Source organism: Sturnira hondurensis, unplaced genomic scaffold (genome assembly GCF_014824575.4).
Source record: "Sturnira hondurensis isolate 20B ecotype Veracruz unplaced genomic scaffold, ASM1482457v3 Scaffold0004068, whole genome shotgun sequence".
In the NCBI taxonomy this organism is placed as follows: domain Eukaryota; kingdom Metazoa; phylum Chordata; class Mammalia; order Chiroptera; family Phyllostomidae; genus Sturnira; species Sturnira hondurensis.
The window spans coordinates 7,137,727-7,157,772 of NW_028076699.1; the positions used below are offsets into that span (position 1 = coordinate 7,137,727).

Below are 20,046 nucleotides of genomic sequence, written 5' to 3' on the forward strand. Positions count from 1 at the left end.
GCGTAGGAAACCATCAACAAATTGAAAAGACAACCCACTGAATGGGAGAATATGTATGGGAGAACATATTTGCCAATGATACATCTGTTAAGGTATTACTATCCAAAACTTATAGAGAATTCATACAATTCAAAACCAAAAAACAAACAATCCAATTAGAAATGGGCAAAGGACCTGAATAGACACTTCTCCAAAGAGGTCATATAGATGGCCAATAGACATATGAAAAGATATTCAACATCACTAATCATCAGAGAAATGCCAATTAAAACCCCAATGAGATATGACCTCATACCTATCTCAATGGCCATCATCAATAAATCAACGAACAGCAAGTGCTGGTGAGGATGCAGAGAAAAAACCTTTGTGCACTGTTGGTGGGAATGCAGACTGGTGCAGCCACTCTGGAAAGCAGCGTGGCACTTACTCAAAAGATAAAAATGGAAATGCCTTTGGCCTAGTGATTCTACTTTTGGGAGTATACCCAAAGAAACCCAAAACACAAATTTGAAAGAATATATGCAACCCTATGTTCATGGCAGCATTATTTACAGGAACCAAGATTTGGAAGCAGCCCAAGTGCCCATCGGTAGATGAGTGGATAAACAAGCTGTAGTACCTTTACATGGTAGAATATTATCCAGTCATAAAAAGGAGATCTTACCCTTTGTGACAGCATGGATGGACCCGAAGACTGTTATGTTAAGTGAATAAGCCAGTCTGAGAAAGACAAGTACTGTATGATCTCACTTACATGTGGAATCTCATGAATAAAATAAACTAATAGAACAGAAACAGACTCCTAGACACAGAGAACAGACTGACAGATGTGAAAGGGGTTGGAAGTAGGGGGCTGGGTGAAAAAGTTGAAGGGATGAAGCCCCACTAAAAAAGCAACATATAGACCCACACAACAATCCCTCTGGTGATTACCAGAGGGAAAGAGAAGTGTGGGGAGGTAGGATAGTGTAAATTGCAGACAAATGGTGATAAAAGGGGACTTGTCTCCTTTAACCTCAAAGTTAAACATTTTGCCAATGTGGAAAAGTTGAAACAAAAATGAAATGCCAGAAGCACTAAATGGTGAACACACAATACAGTATACAGATGATGTATTATACTGTACACCTGAAACATGCATAACTGTATACCTGAAACATGCATCATTTTATTAATCAATGCCATCTCAATAAATTTAATTAAAAAAAAACACCTAACTTTAAGGTTGAAAAGAACTGAGGTGTCAAGTAACTTTTTTTTTCTCTCTGGCCAAAGACTATAGCTCTTTTCTTGAGTGTCTTCTCAAGAATGGGAGTCTTCCTGTCAGTTATGTTTTTAACTATTAGTAGTGAAAATTTAAAACAATTTCCAGCTTTATATTATAATTCAAAATATGTCTTCTAGAGAATACAATAGATACCATCATTTTTTAAAATTGTAATGCTTGATGATTGTTATTATACCATCTGGACAATTACACTACTAGGACTTCCCTTTACAGGCCACTTTAAACATGGAAAACTTTCCCTCCCAATCAAAGGGTCTATAACCAAACTTCAAATTACAGATGCAATACTATTTTAGTTATTTAAATTTACTGCCATTTGAAAAAGTCTTTCATTGGATTTTTAAAAGAGAAAAAGTAAAATACTCTGATAAATCTTACCTTCGTTTGCAAATCAGGAACCATAAAGCTGATCCCAAAGCAAAGAAACCAATTCCGAAAGTAATAGCCCCAGCAGCCAGAAAATAGGTTAAGTGATAAAAAGAACCTATACAAATAAATTATAAAAGAATATTTCATGCATGTATCCTCAATCTCCAGGTAAAATTAAATGATACAATATTTCAAATGATACTACATAGTGTGTTAAAATATTAACTAGGAAGTCAAGAGACCTGAATTCTGCTGCTGTGCAGTTCTAATAAATTTCAAGACCCTGAGTTTGAGAATTACACAGGGCCTCATGCTGATTAGGGTCCAGGGTGCATTTCTGTCAGCCTGCCAGGATTTGAGACCTAGGTTTTGCTTCTTTTCACACAGCTGTCACCTCCTTTTTTTCTTATATCTAGTTTTCTCCTGTCCCTGTCCTGCTGTGAATTTATTTTTCTAGTATCACACTTTGCAGCCCTCCAACATAAGACACTTCATTTTAAGATTTTGATTATCAATGACTACAAAAAGTTAGATGAGGGAAATGAAGAACAAGTATAAGGAATTTTTAAAGATCTTAGGAATTTTTAAATGTTTTATCTATGCTTTCTCTCAAGAACAGTAAAGATGATAGCCAAACCTAAATAAAAGCAATATAAAATAGAAGCTTATCACAGGTCTATAACTGAAAAAGCCCATAGGAATTACAGGTATAATTCCTTCTTTTTACAGCTGTTAAAATTGAGGCCCAGGTAAGAGAAGTAACTAAACTAAGGCTAGGTAGCAAATTAAAGCCAGTTCTCTGTTTATTCTATTATCTTAACACCGATAGCCTTAATACTGGTATGTACAAAAAGAAAAAGGAATTTAAAAAGGCAACTGTAGTCAGAGTGGTCAAATATTCATTAAGATTCTGAAATCTGCTACCTAAGCAGAAAGCAAGCTCTGTAGAAAGCATTCACAGAAGGCTATATAGAGCTCGAAGAGCCTTACAACAATCTAAGAGTATATTATTTGGGGGAAGAAAGGGGGTTAAAAGCATAAAATTAACAGAAGATCTTTATATATAAATATATTGTAAGTTCCACTAGGCGTATGACATGATAAAGACTGTTCTCATACTTTGTTTCCTAAGTAATTTCCAGCTTCCAAGAATCTTAGTTTTTTCCTTAATTTCCAGCCTCTCAAATCTTAGTTTTCTTTTGGTTCAGAAATGTCTACATTTGAGAATTAATGGTATTAAGAAGGTTATATAAAGCTGATAATCAAAATGATATTTATAATACAAAAAAACCTCTAAATGCCTCACATAATGAAGTCAATTAAATGAGTTAGGACATGCCCTGGCTGGTGTAGCTCAGTGGGTTGAGCACAGGCCTGAGAACCAAAGGATTGCAGATTAATTCCCAGTCAGGACACATGCCTGGGTTGCAGGCCACTTCCCAGCAGGGGACGCACAAGAGGCAACCATATATTGATATTTCTCTCCCTCTCTCCTTCCATTCCCCTCTGAAGATAAATAAATAAAATATTTTTTAAACAGTTAAAAAATGTGTTAGGATAATATCATAAGAGAAATTTATAGTATTCTTTAATTTAGTGCAGGGTTTCTGAACCTCAACACTATCAATCTTTTTTTTATTGTTGTTCAAGTACAGTTGTCTCATTTTCTCCCCATCACTCTTCCTTGTTTCATCCACCCACACCTTCAATCCTACCCCCTTTGGCTTTATCCAAGGGGTCCTTTACACATATTCCTTGATAGCCCTTCCCCTTCTTTCCCCTGCTATCCCTCTCCCCACTCCTCTCTGGTTACTACCCATTTGTTCTTTATTTCAGTGTCTCTGGTTTTACTTTACTTGCTTGTTTGTTTTGTTGATTAGGTTCCACTTATAGGTGAGATCATATAGTATTTGTCTTTCATCATCTGGCTTATTTCACTTAGTATACTGTTTTTTAGTTCCATCAATGTTGTCACTAAGGGTAGGAGCTCCTTTCTTTCTGCTGCATAGAATTCCACTGTATAAATGTACCACAGTTTTTTGATCCACTCATTTACGGATGGGCACTTAGGTTGCTTTCAGCACTTGGCTATTGTAAATTATGCTGCTATGAACATTGGGATGCATAGGTTCTTTTGTACTGGTGATTCAGAGTTCTTAGGATATAATTCCAGCAGTGGAATTGCTGTTCAAAAGGCAGTTCCATTTTTAGTTTTGAACCAGATAATTTGTTGTAGGAACTGTTCTGTGCATTGTACAAGAAGTGTCTCCAGGCACTAACATGTATTCTGGAAGGTGGGCAAAATTGCCCTAGTTGAGAATCACTGATGTGTAGTGGTATAAGATGTCAGATAGTATTAAGCAATAACAGCAAGATAGTTAAACCCACATTTAAAAAATTTAAAGATAGCCGCTGGCTGATGTGGCTCAGTGGACTGAGTGCCAGCCTGTGAACCAAAGGATTGCTGGTTTGATTCCCAGTCAGGGCACATGCCTGGGTTGCAGGCTAGGTCCCTAGTGGGGGGCCTATGAGGGGCAACCACACATTGATGTTTCTCTTTCTCTCTCTCTTCCCTTCTGTCTAAAAATAAATAAATAAAATCTTTTAAAAAATAAAAAATGTAAAGATATAATTGTACTCAGGTATAAGATAAAGCTCTCTATGGAGAAGAAAAAGAAGAAAAACAACAGAGAAATAAGTAGGGACTAAAACCACAGGTATACTAGATCTGGAAGCAGGGATTAGCTAGAAGAAGCAAAGAAAATCACTGAGATAAGGTCTAGACCAAACCACTCTCTGGCACAGTGAATGACAGTATTACCAAAGTCTCTTAGAGAAGGGAGTCCTGAAGCACCAATAAAAGACCAAAAATGAACTAAGGAAGAATCTTGGAAATAAAAATTTCAAAAATGTTAAAATGGAGTAGACTCTTCTTTGAACATAATTAATTAAATAAGTAATAATACTGAGAAAATTTCCCAGTTACATAAAGAAAGAAATATATGATAAATAAATTATAATATTTGGAAAATATTGAGAATGTAACATGAAGCAAATAAGGGTTCCAAAAGAGAGAATAGAGAAGTAGCCAAGAAGCAATGTTTAAAGAGATACAATCTAAGATTTTTACTTTAAAAATGTTTAAATTTACACATAGTAAAATTCACTTTTGTATATGTGTTTGCAGTTTATTAAGTTCAGGTAAATACAAAGAGTGTTTAATCATTGCCACAATCAACTTACAGAACACTTCCATCGTCTCCCCCACCACTGCCCCAGATTTCCTCAGCTGCCTGTAAGCAGTCAAGCACTAACTGCTGGTAACCACTAATTATTTTCCATTCACATTCTCCAACCTTATATTTTGCCTTTCCAGATTTCTTATATATGGTATTATACAACATATGGCTTTTGAGTCTAGCTTTTTTCCATTTTGCATAATGCAGTTGAGATTCATCCTTGTTATTGCATGTATCAACAGTTCATTTCTTTTTATTGTTGACTAACATTCCATTTTATAGATGCACCACAGTTTGTTTACTCCCCAGAAAACAAACAAATGTTGAGAGACATTTGTTTCCAGTTTGGCATTGTTAGGGGAACAGCTACTATACACTTGCATACAGATATTTGTTTAAATATAAGTTCTTATTTCAGGAGTGTCAGGTAGGAAGTATATATTTAAATTTATGAGAAACTGCCAAACTGCTTTCCAGAGTGGCTATACTGTCTTGCCTTCCCACCAGCAATATACAATAGTTCCACCTGCTCTGTATCATTGCCACCACTTCATATTCCCAGTTTTATTCCAGCCATTCTAATGCCTGTATAGTGGCTTTTCACTGTGGTTGTATGTTCATTTCCTTAGTGAATAACGAAGTTGAGCATCTTGTCATGTGCTTATTTGCCATCCATATATCTTCTTCAGTGAAGTACGTGTTTAAATCTTTGCTAACTTTTCAGAACTCTTCAGGCCTTCTGGATACAAGTCCTTGATCAGATATGTGATTTGGAAATATTTTATCCCACTATGTGGCTGTCTTTCCAATTCTCTTAAGTGTCTTTCACAGAAAAAAACTTTTTTATTTTGTCAACATCCAATTTATCAACTTTTTTCCTGTGGATTTTTCTTTAAGTCTTATCTGAGAATTTTTTGCCTAACCCAGGTCATGAAGATATTCTCCTATGTTTTCTTATAAGATATTTATAGTTTTATGTTTACATTTAATTTATTACTCGTTTTATATTAATTTTTGCATAAGGTGAAAGGTATGAATCAAGTTCTTATTTTTTCATATGTATATCCAGTGGTCCAACACTATTTGTTGAAAAGTTGAAATAGGTCCAACACTATTTTCTTCATTGAGTTGCCTTTGCATCCTTGTCAAAAATCAATTAGCTATATTTGTGTCAATCTATTTCTGTACTCTATCTACTCTGTCCCCTTGACACATATTGTATATCCTTTCACCAAAAACAACAATAATATCTAACATTTATAGATCAAATACTACATGATAGGCACTGTTTGAAGTGTTTTATATGTATTTATTTAATTCTCACAACTCTATGAGTTAAATACTATTATTTTCTACTCTACAGATGAGGAAACAAGCAAAATTAGGTTAAGTAACTTACTTAAAGGCATACAATTAGGGACAGAACAGTAGTAATTTAAAAATTGCTAAGGTCCGTCCTTATGTAGATTGAGTGAAGAATAGACACAGAATATCTTTAGATTTTTTAGAAAAAAGATATGAATGCTAAATATATAAAGGTATCATAAAAGAGAATATCTAAATAGCCAAGAAACACATGACAACTTCATTAATAATCAAGGAAGTGTAAATTAAACCACAATGAGATAATATGACAACTCTGTATGAAGCCTAAAAATGAAAAGGACAGAAAATATCAGGTTGCCAAGGAAGCAGAGAAACCTGAATTCTCAAACAGTGCTGACGGGAGTGTAATTTTGTGTAATACCTTGGAAAACTGTTTGGCACTATCAGTAAAGCTGAACATATGTGTATCCCAGGGCCAGCGACTCTTACCTATGTACCAAACTGAAGAATGTACATATACTAACAAAAAAATGTATTGGAATGTTTATAGCCTCACTATTTTAGAGCCACAAGTTGGAAACTGCTCAAATACCCATTAATAGTTGAATGAATAAATTTAAAAAGTTGAATTGGCCCTGGCTGGTGTGGCTCAGTGGACCGAGCTATACACCTTTTGAACCAAAAGGTCTCTGGTTTGATTCCATCAGGGCACATGTTTGGGTTGGGGGCCAGGTCCCCAGTGGGGGATGCATGAGAGGCAATCACACATTAGTGTTTCTCTCCCTCTCTTCCTCCTTCCCTTCCCCTCCCTCTAAAAATAAATAAATAAAAAATCTTAAGAAAAATACAAAGTTGAATTGATTTGAGAAAACAGAATATTATATAACAATAAGAAAGAATAACTATATGCATAATGACATGAATTAATTTCATAAACAACGTTGAGCAAAAGAAGGTAGACATAAAGTTCAAACACAGACATCAGGAAGAGCTCAGAGAGGCTGTTAATGTTCTGTTTCTTATACTAGGTGCTGGTTGCATAGACGTATTCAGTGAAAGTTCATCAAGCTTAACATGAATGACTTATAAATAAAATAAACTAGATCTATTTGTGCCAGCATGAATAAAACTAAAAACCAGAATTAATGAGCAGTAAAAAAGAAATTTCTAAAAATTTATATTCCATTATTCCAGTTATGAACTAATGTCATTTATGCACATTAAAAGAAAACATATAATAATAGTATTTTTGAAATGTTAATCCAGCAAAACTATTAAAATATACCAAATTCATATTAGTTGTGTCTGGAGAGAAAATGAGGAAAATGAGATTATAAATAAAACAAACTTATCATTACAATGTATTATATCTTTAAAAAGTTAAAAATTTAAAGTTTATATGACCAAAAATATTTATTTAGTAGGTGATACTTAGATGTTTTTTATTTTTGATCTATTTTATTTTCACTTTTATTTTCTCAAATAATTTAATAATATGAAAACTATATGATCTCAATTTATTAAAAGAGAAAAAGGGAGAAACATTTGTATAAGGAAAATAATTAACCTTAGTTATTCCTGGAATAAGGACTTATAGTTATAATGTTCCATTCCAGACTTTTCTCTATATCCAAACTTTCTACCTTGAGTATATTGGAAAAATCACCAAAAAAAATTTTTAAGGTTCATATGTAATTCCTGATATACAAAAGTAGTTTTACTTTCTTGATTCTGCCCTTAAGTATCCTAACTAAAGTAATGCCTCACTTTCAACAGTCATTCTATCATATCACCATGTTTTTTTGTTTTTATTAATTACTATCATAAATAATCTTCTGTACTTATTGGTTTATTGTCTATTGTCTCTGGATAAGTCTTTTTTTTTCACTATGGTAGTCTCAGAATTTAGAATGACTAGTTATTCAAGAAATAATTCAATAGCCAATGAATGAATGATAGGCACTGGCTAGATGTTTGTATTACAAAAATGAGCCCAGGCTGGGGTGGCTCAGTGGATTGAGCACCAGCCTGCAAACCAAAGGGTCACTGGTTCAATTATGGTCAGGACACAACCCTTGGTTGCAGGCCAGGTCCCCAGTAGGGAACGTGTAAGAGGTTTCTCTCCCTCTCTTTCTCCCTCCCTTCCCCTCTCTAAAAAATAAATAAATAAAATGTTTTAAAAAATGAATAATACAAGTATGTTGCTTAGTTATGTGAAAAAGAATAATTGCTATTAAAAAGTATTACAGGGGTAGGAGAAAGAACAAAATGGCTCCATAGTTTATTTAAACATCATTTGATAACTTTCTTCTGTTAAATCAGTGCTAAGAATTGGTGATTCAAAGATAAGAAGCACTTGATCATAAAGTTTACAGTCTGGAGAGGACAAGATATTTAAACTGATACATTCATTAAAATATTCGAAGTCTATGATGGCCTATTGACAATGCTAAGACAACAGAAGCANTAATACAAGTATGTTGCTTAGTTATGTAAAAAAGAATAATTGCTATTAAAAAGTATTACAGGGATTGTAAAAGAAAAAAGAAAAAGAAAATGCAGACACAGAAAGATTTATAAAAGGATAGGAGAAAGAACAAAATGGCTCCATGGTTTATTTAAACATCATTTGATAACTTTCTTCTGTTAAATCAGTGCTAAGAATTGGTGATTCAAAGATAAGAAGCACTTGATCATAAAGTTTACAGTCTGGAGAGGACAAGATATTTAAACTGATACATTCATTAAAATATTCGAAGTCTATGATGGCCTATTGACAATGCTAAGACAACAGAAGCAATTTGACCAAGTGCAGGAATGGCTTCCTAGAGATAATAACTGAGCTGAATCTTATGGAATGAGTAAGACACAGCTATAGAGACTGTCTTAAACCAGGTCATGACTCTTCCATCTTAACAAACAAACAACAACAAAAAGAACCCTCTCTTTTTACCCACAGCACTCTCCAGCTTACAACTGATCCTCTTCTTACCATTTGCAGCCAAAACTCTTAAAATGAAAATTTTTTACTTCTTCACAACTTCTATCTCAAAGGTCATGAAATAACTTGACACAAAAATAAAAACATCATTATTGATCACTCTCTCTCTTGTCTTGGTATTAGTAACCTAAATTCACTTTGTTTTCTTCCCTTTTCTCTGTCTATACCTTTATTGCCTTTGTGAGTCTCTCTTTCTCTGCCCATATATTCTTTAACATATATATCTATATCTAGGTATAAATAAATAAATATCCCTTCTCTATATCTAGATAGGTATGTTAAAAGATGTATGGATATATGGATATATATACCTGAAGTGTTTTCAGATTATTTTTTGCAATTATACCAGAACTACAAATCCAGTTTTATTTTTTGAGTATTCACAAATTACCCATTTATTACATATTTTTAGGTTTTCCCAGATTTCAGGCTCAGGTTTACTTCAGTCCAACACACATCTATTGAACACCAATATGTGTGAAATATTGTTGGAGGCACCAAGTGAGGGATAAAAACCCATTTAAATAAGAATGAATCCTTGCCCGGAGGTTTCAAAATCTATCATGAAGAATAAGCAGGGCTCATATGCAACCAGCGTACAGAGTTGGCTGCAACGATGGTTTCAGCGGGTGTCGCTTTCGACGGATATCAGACTACCTAGATCTAAAAACTTGGAAAGTTCGTTATTATGTTGACTGGATTTTAATGTCCTATTTGAAAAATGAGAGTCATACTATCTATCACACAGAATTAGAATAAGAAATAATTAAGATAATGTGGCAAGGAATTAATAGCAAAATAAATGGTAAGCTATCTCAAACTCACCATGCATATATCAGGCTATAAAGGAGGACTAGACAAGCTTTACAGAATCATTGTTACACACATCACATTCTCTGGAAATTATACAATTAATTTTGGAATTAATTTTATGAATAACCTAATACATACCCTAAAGCTGCCATACTTGTGGAAATTTAAAATCATATTGTAAATAACTCATGTGTTAAAGAAAAAATTAATGGAAATATGTAGAACCAAAAATGAAAGCATTCTCTATAAATATCTGCAATAACAAACCTGGAGCCAAATTCAAGGGCACTAAATGCATATATTAGAAAGGAAATCTGAAAAATAATCAGCTTGGCATTCAAATTACAAGTTGAAAAGGACCATAAAAATAAGCCTAAATAATGTAGAGGAAGGAAATAACAAAAATTAATGACATGCAAATTAAGATTTTTGGTAAAGAATAATAAGATGACAGACCTCTACTAAGATTAACCAAATTAAAAAGGCATAAGTAAACAATATTAAAAATGAAAAACAAACAGCAGAGATTAAAATAATAAAATACTTTTAACGAATTTATGCTGTTTTAAAACTTATAATAAATTATATATACCTAAAAAATGACTTACAAAATGTGACTCAAGAAGTACTAGAAAACCTAAAAGAACATGTATCCATTAAATTGAATCAGCAGTTATAAAATTTCCCCCAAAGGAAAAAGCAGGCCCCAATAACTCTACAATTTCTACTGTATACCCATGATTCAAGTATTTCTTATCTTATACACGGTCTTCCAGAAAATAGAGATATTGCTGCCTGTTTGTCCAAATACATTTTCCTCTTCTTCCCAGGCAAAAAGCTAGACTACATATCCCAGCTTCCCATACCATTAGGTGAAGCCATGTGACTGAATTCTAACCAATGGAATTTGAGTGGAAGTGATGTCATAAAAAGCCCTTAAGCACTTTTCTCCATGTTCTTTTTTTCTCTAGGTTTAACTGAGATGGAGATGATCCCCAGGGAACTTTATAAGCCACGAGTCATCATGAATTTAACTGACACTCTACCCAAATAAGATGAAAACACAACACATCAGAATTTGTGGGATGCCACTAAAGCAGTACTTGGGAAAATATCTATACCAAAAAACTTCAATATTAGAAAACAATGTGTGAACAATCCTAAAAACTAGAATAAGTAGAGCAAATTAAGCCCAAAATAAACAGAAAAAAACTAAAAACTAAAGTGAAAAATCAGTGAAACAGAAAACAGAAAAACGATAGAGAAAATCAATAAAACCAAAAGCTGGTTCTTTGAGATCTATAAAATTGATAACCTTCTAGCTAGACTCATCAATAAAAAGAAAAAAAGGGTCTCTTCTGCTGCCCAAGATACCAAAAGGAAAGAGGCTAAAGGGAAAAAGGTGGCACTGGCCTCTGATGTTGTGAAGCAGGAGGTCAGGAAGATGGTAAATCCCTTGTTTGAAAAAAGACCCTCAAATTTTGGCATTGGACCGAACATCCAGCCCAAAGGGGACCTCACCTGCTTTGTCAAATGGCCCCACTACACTCAGCTGCAGAGGCAAAGGAATGTTCTCTGTAAGAGTCTGAAAGTGCCTCCTGCAATTAACCAGTTCACCCAGGCATTTAGTGTGCCAAACAGCTACTCACCTACCTAACCTTGTCCAAAAGCACAGACTGGAGACAAAACAAGAGAAGTAGTAGAGATTGTTGGCTTGGGCTGAGAAAAGCTGCTGGCAAAGGGGATGTCCCTATAAGAGGCCACCTGTCCTTCTTGTAGAGGTTAACACTGCCACAACCTTGATGGAGAACAAGAAGTTGCAGCTGGTAGTGATTGCACAGTCCCCATTGTATTACTAAGGGGAGGGCCGGACCCCAGTGTCTAGTACACAGGAAGGCCTACACCATCATTACCTTCACACAGGTTAATTTGGAAGACAAAGAAGGTCTAGCTAAGCCGGTGGAAGCTATTTGGGTGAATTACAATGACAGATATGAAGAGATCTGCTGCCACTGGGTAGGTAATGCTCTGGGCCCAAAGTCCGTGGCTTGCATTGCCAAGCTGGAAAAAGCAAAGGCTAAAGAATGGACCACTAAGCTGGGCTAAGTGTATACTGAAGAAGTGTATACTTTTTCTTCAAAAAGAAGAAAGGAGGGCAAAATTACCAACATCAGAAATTAGAGAGGTGACATTACTATAGATCATAAAAGAACAGTAAGGCAATACTATGAACAATTCTATACTAACAAATTTGACAACTTACATGAAATTGAAGAATTCCTCAAAAGAAATAAATTTCCAAAGCTTATTCAAGAAATAAATAGCGCAAATAGATATACATCAATTAAAGAAAGTGCAATTGCAGTTAAAATTCTTCCTACAAAGAAAATTCCATGTCCATGTGGGTTCAATGGTTAAAGTCTACAAATATTTAAGGATTAGTATTAAATAAGAATTAATATTAAAACAGTACTCATTCTAATGAGTTTCCAAAAATTTTAATACAAGAGAACACTTCAGTTCATTTTATGAGGTTAGTGTTACCTTGGTACCAAAACCAGGCAAGAACAACAGTGAGAGCAAGAGCGAGAGAGAAAAAGAGAGAAAATTATAAATTATACATATAAGCAAACTTCATCTATGTTCATAATGTGTAACAGATGCAAAATGAACACAGATGTAAAAATTCTAAACATTTTAGCAAATGAATATATTATACTAAAAGGATACTACATCATGATCAAGTGAGGTTTATCACAAGAATATGGGGTTGGTTTAGCATTTTAAAACCAACCAAAGAACTACACCATATTAACAAGTTTGGAAGAAATACACATGATCAATATGGATCTATGAAAAATTTGATAAGATCCAACATCTATTCCTGATTTATAAAAAGCAACTCAGCAAACTAGGATAGAAGGGAACTCTATCTGACAAAAGCCATTTATAAAAAATCAGATGTCATGGTTAAAGACTGATTTTCTTCCTAAAATCAGGAACACAGGGGTGTCCTGACAAAAGTCCTTTCACAACTTCTATTCAACATTTCACTGAAGGTTCTAGACAGTGCAACCAGGCATGAGAAAAGAAACAAAAGGCCTCTTGATTAAAAAAGACTAAATAAATGTTTATATTTTCAGTGTTATAGTCTAGACGGTTTTGTGCCCCACCCCCAATTTATATGTTGAAATCCTAATGCCCAGTGTGATTGTGGTTTTCAATGAGAATTAGAAGGTGGGGCCTTCTAGAGGTACTTAGGTCATGAGAGTGGAGCTCTCATGAATGGAATTAGTGCTGTTATGAAAAAGATCCCACAGAGCTCACTAGCCCCTTCCATGGGGTGAAGACACGGCAATAAGTGAGGAGAGGGATTTCTCCACACATAGAACTTCACCACACACAAACTCTAACCACAGACTCCCAGCCACGATAATGGAGAAAAATAAATTTCTGTTGTTTATAAGCCACCCATTTGGTGTATTTTATTATAACAGCTCAGGTGGACTAAGACACACATAGAACATGGTCATCTGTGTAGAAAAACATGTGGAATTTTAAATAAACTGGAACAATTAAGTGAGTTTAACAAGATTTTAGGGTATAGGCTCAGTAGACAAAAACAATTGTCTTCTGAAACTGTATGACTCCCAGAAGAAAACAGGAAAAAAGTTTTATGACATTAGTCTTAGCAGTAACTTCATGAATGTGGCACCAAAAGCAAAAGTAGACAAGTGAGACTATATCAAACTAAAACGTTTCTGCACAGAAAAGGAAACAATCAACAGAGTAAAAAGGCAACATACATAATGGAAAAAGTATTTGCAAACAATAGGGGTTAATTTTCAAAATATAAAATCCTAACCTAATAACAAAAAACCCCTCTAATAACCCAATTTAAAAATGGGCTAAAGACTTGACTATTTCTACAAAGAAGACATACAAATGGCCAGCAGTAATATAAATAGATGTTCGGTATCCCTATATCACTAAGTATTAGGGAAATGGTAATCAAAACCACAATAAGATATTAACTCACACCTGTTAGGGTAGCCATTAAAAAAAAGACAATAAGTGTTGTCAAGAATGTGGAGAAATTGAAACTTTTGAACACTGTTGATGGGAATGAAAAATAATGCAGCTGCCATAGAAAACAGCATGGAAATTCCTCAAAAAATTAAAATTAGCCCTGGCTGGTGTAGCTCAGTGGATTGAGCGCGGGCCTGCGAACCTGAGGATCGCAGTTCGATTCCCAGTCAGGGCACATGCCTGGGTTGCAGGCCGGTTCCCTGCAGGCCAACTCCCAGCAGGGGACGCACGAAAGGCAACCATACATTGATGTTTCTCTCCCTCTCTCCTTCCCCTCTAAAGATAAATAAATAAAATCTTTTAAAAAAATTTAAAATTATAACTACTGTTTCATTTAGCAATCCCACCATATCTACTGTGGGGGTGGGCATTGGAAAAGTTAAATTAGCTAATGAATGAAAAACATAAAAAGCTGGGAAAGGTTATCAAATATGTTATTAATCTGGTGAGAGTAAAAGTTAATCTCCTTAATTTTTAAAACAGATGTACAAGTAATATTTTATTACTTTATTAATTTTAATAATATTTTAAAATGATATTTTGCTTTATTATTTTAAATACTATTTTATTACCTGTTTAATTTTCAAACAGTTAATCTCCTTTAATTTTTATAATAGATGGTTTTTCTTTAATAAATACTAAATGACTTTGAATCCTTGTCAGAGTTAATAAAGATACTTTATTTATTTATTTTTAGAGAGAGGAAGGAAGAAAGGCAGAGAAACATCAATGTGTGGTTGCCTCTCTTGCACCCCCCTACTGGGGGCCTGGTCTAAAACTCAGGCATGTGCCCTGACTGGGAATCAAACCTTCAACCCTTTGGTTTGCAGGCTGGCACTCAATACATTGAGACACACCAGTCAAAGCTAGGCAGTTAGCTTAAACTAACTGCTATCTGGCTCTTCACAGAATCAGTACAGACAAATGAAACTTGAAATAACAAGGATATATAATCAAGTATTACTGGCAATAAGTAACACTATTAGAAAATGTATCTAAGCCACAACAGATTAGTATTCCTATAGAAATATCTTTAATGTTATGCTTTAATAATCTTTTATGTTATCTTTAATGTTATACTAGCATCTTTTTTGCTGTTTGATTTTTTAAATAACTAAAACAAATTCATGAGACAAAACCAAAATTTGTTCATTCTTACACAAATGAGTCCGCCTCGTGCACACTTTATTCTAATTTCTCAAATCCTGAGTTTTGCTTTTCCAGCAGTGGTTCAATACATAGTACTGTAAGCAAATAATGTATAAAATAAGGATCCTACACCTAGGCGATAATTAATTTTAAAATTAGGATATTTTTTTCATTCTGAATACTTTCGGTAAAAGTTATATTATGGTAGAATATCTCTTTATCTGCTTTAACTTGGCCTATGTCAAACTGATAAAATACAACCTTACTCCTGCTTAACAGTACATCTTTCACTATACAAGTTAGCACATAGCTTCTACCAACACAAATGTCCAACAATGTAATTAAATCATTGCTACTTGAAATTCTTTACACATAAATAATTTATGTATTCAACTTTAAACTGTTGAAGCCTTGCATTTCAGTATATTCTTCAATTTCTGTATCGTCATAGGCAGGCACTGATTGAAGCCACTTCAACTGTTAAAATACTTTTTATCCCCAGGTTTGATAAGCCACATGTAAATGTCAAATACTTAGATGCACGTTCTAAGTACTGTTTTTCTGTAGACATCTAAGCAAGCAGACAAAATTTGTTGTCCTGAAGTACATACATGTCCTGATGCTTTGTCCGTAGATTGTCAATTTGTTTCTTGAATATTGTAGTCCAGAAAGCTTTACAAATGAACTTCATGATATGTAAGTCATCCTTGAACCTCGAGATATCTTTTGTAAGCCTTTCTATCAATCCTGTCTAGAAACCCCATGATTTCCAACTTAGTAATACAGCGTCTGTTTTCCATTTTCATCTGCTCCATGAACTTGTACGCTCCTGACATCATCTCATCATGGAGAGGCAGAAAAACAAGGCCTCGTCCACAATTTCCGGTTTATTCTTCCCAGCTCTGGTTATCCGCTCCGTCAGAGCAGATAACCAGAACCCCTGCTCGTGGGTTCTGGCTAGCGCCTGACTGATTTGGCCTGCACCCCAGCTCTCTCAGTCTGCGGTCTGTCCCTCGTTGCTAAGAGACTGAGGAATTCATTCACACAGTTTCCTGAAGGCTGGTACTGGAGAGAGCCAAGTACTAGACGGAAATAGGTACCGGGGAGAGCCCACCCCAGGGCCACCAAGCCCCTCAGGCCCAACCTTAATATTATGTCTTCATAGCAAGGATGTAACTAAGAAATGATTACATATGGAATAATCATCTAAACATTAACTGTATTATCCATCATTCTATTTCAAATGTCCCTTATACATGGAGTCTGTGGCAAACTTCTTTTAGAATTTGATATCAAGAAACATTTTTTTCAGATCAACCAACAATATGTTTGCCAGATAATCAGAATTAGAGACCCAGTGTTTCTTTGCCTTGAGTATTTCAAAGTTCAAACTAAAATTTATGCTTGATTATGGAAATTTTGTTAACTCAAATTTCAAATTTATGGCTTTTTCAATTTTCCTTCTAGTTCTCTCTTTTGTGTATCACTTGTATTTATGTGACTTTTACTGAAAACTACTTTAAATTCTTTCTGAAAATAAGAAGGGTATAAAATTAAAAAATTCACTGGAACTTTATTAGTTCTTCAAAGAAAAGGGCCACATCTTACCCATTCTTTTGTCTCTCGAATTTACCCTTAAATTTCGTTTGTAGCATAGCATATAGTAGGAATTTAACTGTGAATGGTTCATACTGCCATTTGAAGAACTCCTAAACAATGGGAGTGGGATTCCTTAATTCCACAATTATTTACTGAGCACCTACTCTGTGCCAGACACTGTCCTGAAGCCAGTGATACTGTGATGGACAAGAAGAGGGTCCTAGGACTCATATTTTAGTTAATGGGGACAAATACTAAACATATAAATAAATAAGGTACACATAAGCAAACACAAATAAGATAACCAAATAATAAACACAACAGCAAATAAGAGTGGTAAAGGTCTTGAGGAAATCACTAATAACCAGGTGGAAGTTGGAAAGGTTACCTCAAGATAATGTCTATTTTCACACTACTATCCATAAAAAGATATGAACTGTCAATAAAGGAATATTGCCTATATTTGTCACTGATTCAATCACTGAGGGCATTTTTTGTTTCACAGAGCTAAGGGGGTCTTGTTTCAGAATGTAGAAGCAGATGATGTTGAACACTGTACTAGTAGAGCATCATAATAACATAGGCAATTATGTACTTGAATTCATTACACAAACAGCAGCACAGTCTGGTGATTTTCACTAAGGCAGTTTTCTAGTTTTATACCTTATGTTTCCTCTGAATTTTTCCAGATTTTCTTCACTGCAGCCTTTTCTCCAAAAGGTAAATGGGCCATAGGTCAAAAAGTACACAGGCATCAGCCTCACCTGTTAGGATGAGTCCTGAAGTTATTAGTTCCCCTGACTTGAATTAGACAGAGTGACGTCAGTGAGACCATCGTTTGCTTTCTTCCTGCAGCTGCAGCATCCTCTGGTGGGCACTAGTTTGTCCAATGGCTTTTGAGAAAAGCTTCTATGGTTTCTGAGAAACAAATTTTAGAGCATTTAGCACAGCAATAATATATGTAGTGCTTCATCCTTTTCATTAAATTATCAACTTCGTAAAGCATTATGTTAGAACTTATCATCAGATCTAAACAAACATCTGAGAGATATGCAATTATGAAAGTACAAATAATACCGATACTACTCCTATTAACTGGTCATACATTGTTCCGGAAAGTCTTCGATTTGAATTTTAAGAAGAATATAGAAATTTCTCATGCAACTTAAATTCTTTAATTGTGGGCCCTGGCTGGTGTAGCTCAGTGGATTGAGCTTGGGTCTGCAAACTACACGATGGTGGTTCAATTCCCAGTTAGGGCACATGCCTGGGTTGCAGGCCAGTTCCCAGCAGGGGACTCACGAGAGGCAACCATACATTGATGTTTCTCTCCTTCTCTCCTTCCTTTCCTCTCTAAAAAGATAAATAAATAAAATCTTTTAAAAAAATTCTTTAATTGTGGCTATCCATTTGTATATTTTGACTTCTACACCATGTACAATTTATTACCCATTCAGAAAATTAAAAAGCCAACTGGAAAAGGTAAAATGAGTTATTTAAGTATAACTTTTTTATTCAAAGGGACACAAATTATTTGTTTCTAATGTCTGATACAAAATTGATAAAATAAAATACTATAATTTATGAAGCAAATAAAGCCAATCCTTAGTTATTATAGGATCCTTTAGAACTCAATCACATAAATAAGTATTGATACATATAACAGCATATAAGAAAAAGCTGGAGACTAGTGTTATTCCTGAAATCTATCACCTTCTAATTATAGATGTTGCTGCTTCCCAAGGACATCTGTAATAAGGGAAGGGGTTTCAAGAGAACAAAGACAAAATCATGACAATGGGATTAATTGGAAATCCCAAAGCCCTGAGATTCCACTCAGAGATAGGGAGTGTTTGTCAGGAGGGCAAGTTACACGTGGCTGTCATATCAAGAATGATTATTATACCAAAGAACTGAAGACGAGGTGGGACTTAAGCAAGAACTTAATGGATTCATAACCAAAAGGTAAGTATGAAGAAGGAGGAAATAAAGCTTATGAGCCAAGAAGAGGACTGTGGAGTTAGCAAGTTGCTACCAGAGCAGCAATTATAACTGCTGTCTGGGTACAGAGAACAAAACTTCAAGCACAAGATAAGTGCTTAGCCAGCCTAGGAGACAGTCTCCAGGGCATCCTTATGCTACTTTATGATATCTTGAATGGCTGCTGCTTGAAAATTTTAAGTTTGTAAACCTCTTCTATGCTAAATGAACACTTTAAGATTGATGCTTTGATTGTAACCTAAAATGTAACTTTCTACTTTCCTCAAGTTTCCATGGTAAACTGTTTACTGAATTGACTAAACTCCATTTTCACAATAGTTTGAGTGCTGCTACCGTTTTTCTACCATTCCTTTCCAATCCTGACAGGGAACTCTGAAATGAGAAGAGCAGTTACGGTATTTAAGTTCATAATATATCTGAAATGATCAAATATGACTGTAAATTAACCTCTTAAAAACTGGCCAAAGAATGAAAGGGAAAAACAGACTAATCTGTTCCACAACAGCCTGAAACTTCTCTCCTTATAGAATCAGATCAATACCGCAGAATTAGCACACTCTATTACAAGCAATCTTATAGGTGTGCCTGTATATGGTAAGTGCATTTTATACAATTCCTTCCATGAAACTACATATGTGAAAGGTTTCCTTATATTTAGTGTTGTGATATAATTTTTATAAATGCTATCTTGACCCAGTTTTGAGGCCCTGGCAGGAGGCCAGTCAGTTCCCTTTCTTGAGTAGCCAATTAAGCCCATACCCCCATCCACCTCCCTTAAAGGGCTCTAACACTCCAGGCCACTGTACACTGACCCTAACTCCCCAGGGCTATGTACCAGAGAGCCAAGAACAGCCTTTACATTGCAAAGCCTGCTGAGGTTATTCAAACTACCTAATCTTAAACCTGTTTACTATACCCCATCCTGTTCCTTCCCACAAAAAACAAAACAGAGGCACTTGCCCATTGTTCCCCTCTCTCCCTCTGCCTCTTGACCAACCCTGGTGCTTGACCTGAGTTGGCCTGCACGGCATGCTCTATCTCTCCAGGGAGCTCTGAGTATAACAAACTGTAAAACTCTTTCTGGTTCCTCTCTTTTGATCTACATCTGGCCTCATTCATGGCATCAATAATAGTTATCAAAGGGGTCTATAGTTCTCTCAGAGACAATTATT

The 20,046-nt window shown here is 35.0% G+C and overlaps 1 protein-coding gene and 1 pseudogene across 1 annotated transcript in view; one reads left to right on the forward strand and one right to left on the reverse strand.

Moving 5' to 3' along the window:
• The window catches only part of CUNH1orf185 (chromosome unknown C1orf185 homolog), a 37,227-nt gene extending 26,309 nt beyond the window's left edge, over positions 1 to 10,918 (reverse strand). The window contains exons 1-2 of the mRNA XM_037043354.1: positions 10,903 to 10,918; positions 1,667 to 1,772 (exon numbers count right to left, since the gene is read on the reverse strand). Of these exons, the coding sequence (XP_036899249.1) occupies positions 1,667 to 1,772; positions 10,903 to 10,918 (122 nt within the window). The remainder of the gene's footprint in view (positions 1 to 1,666; positions 1,773 to 10,902) is intronic.
• Positions 10,919 to 11,091: 173 nt separating this feature from the next.
• LOC118985036 (60S ribosomal protein L7a-like) lies at positions 11,092 to 12,142 on the forward strand (annotated as a pseudogene).
• The last annotated feature ends 7,904 nt before the right edge of the window (positions 12,143 to 20,046 follow it).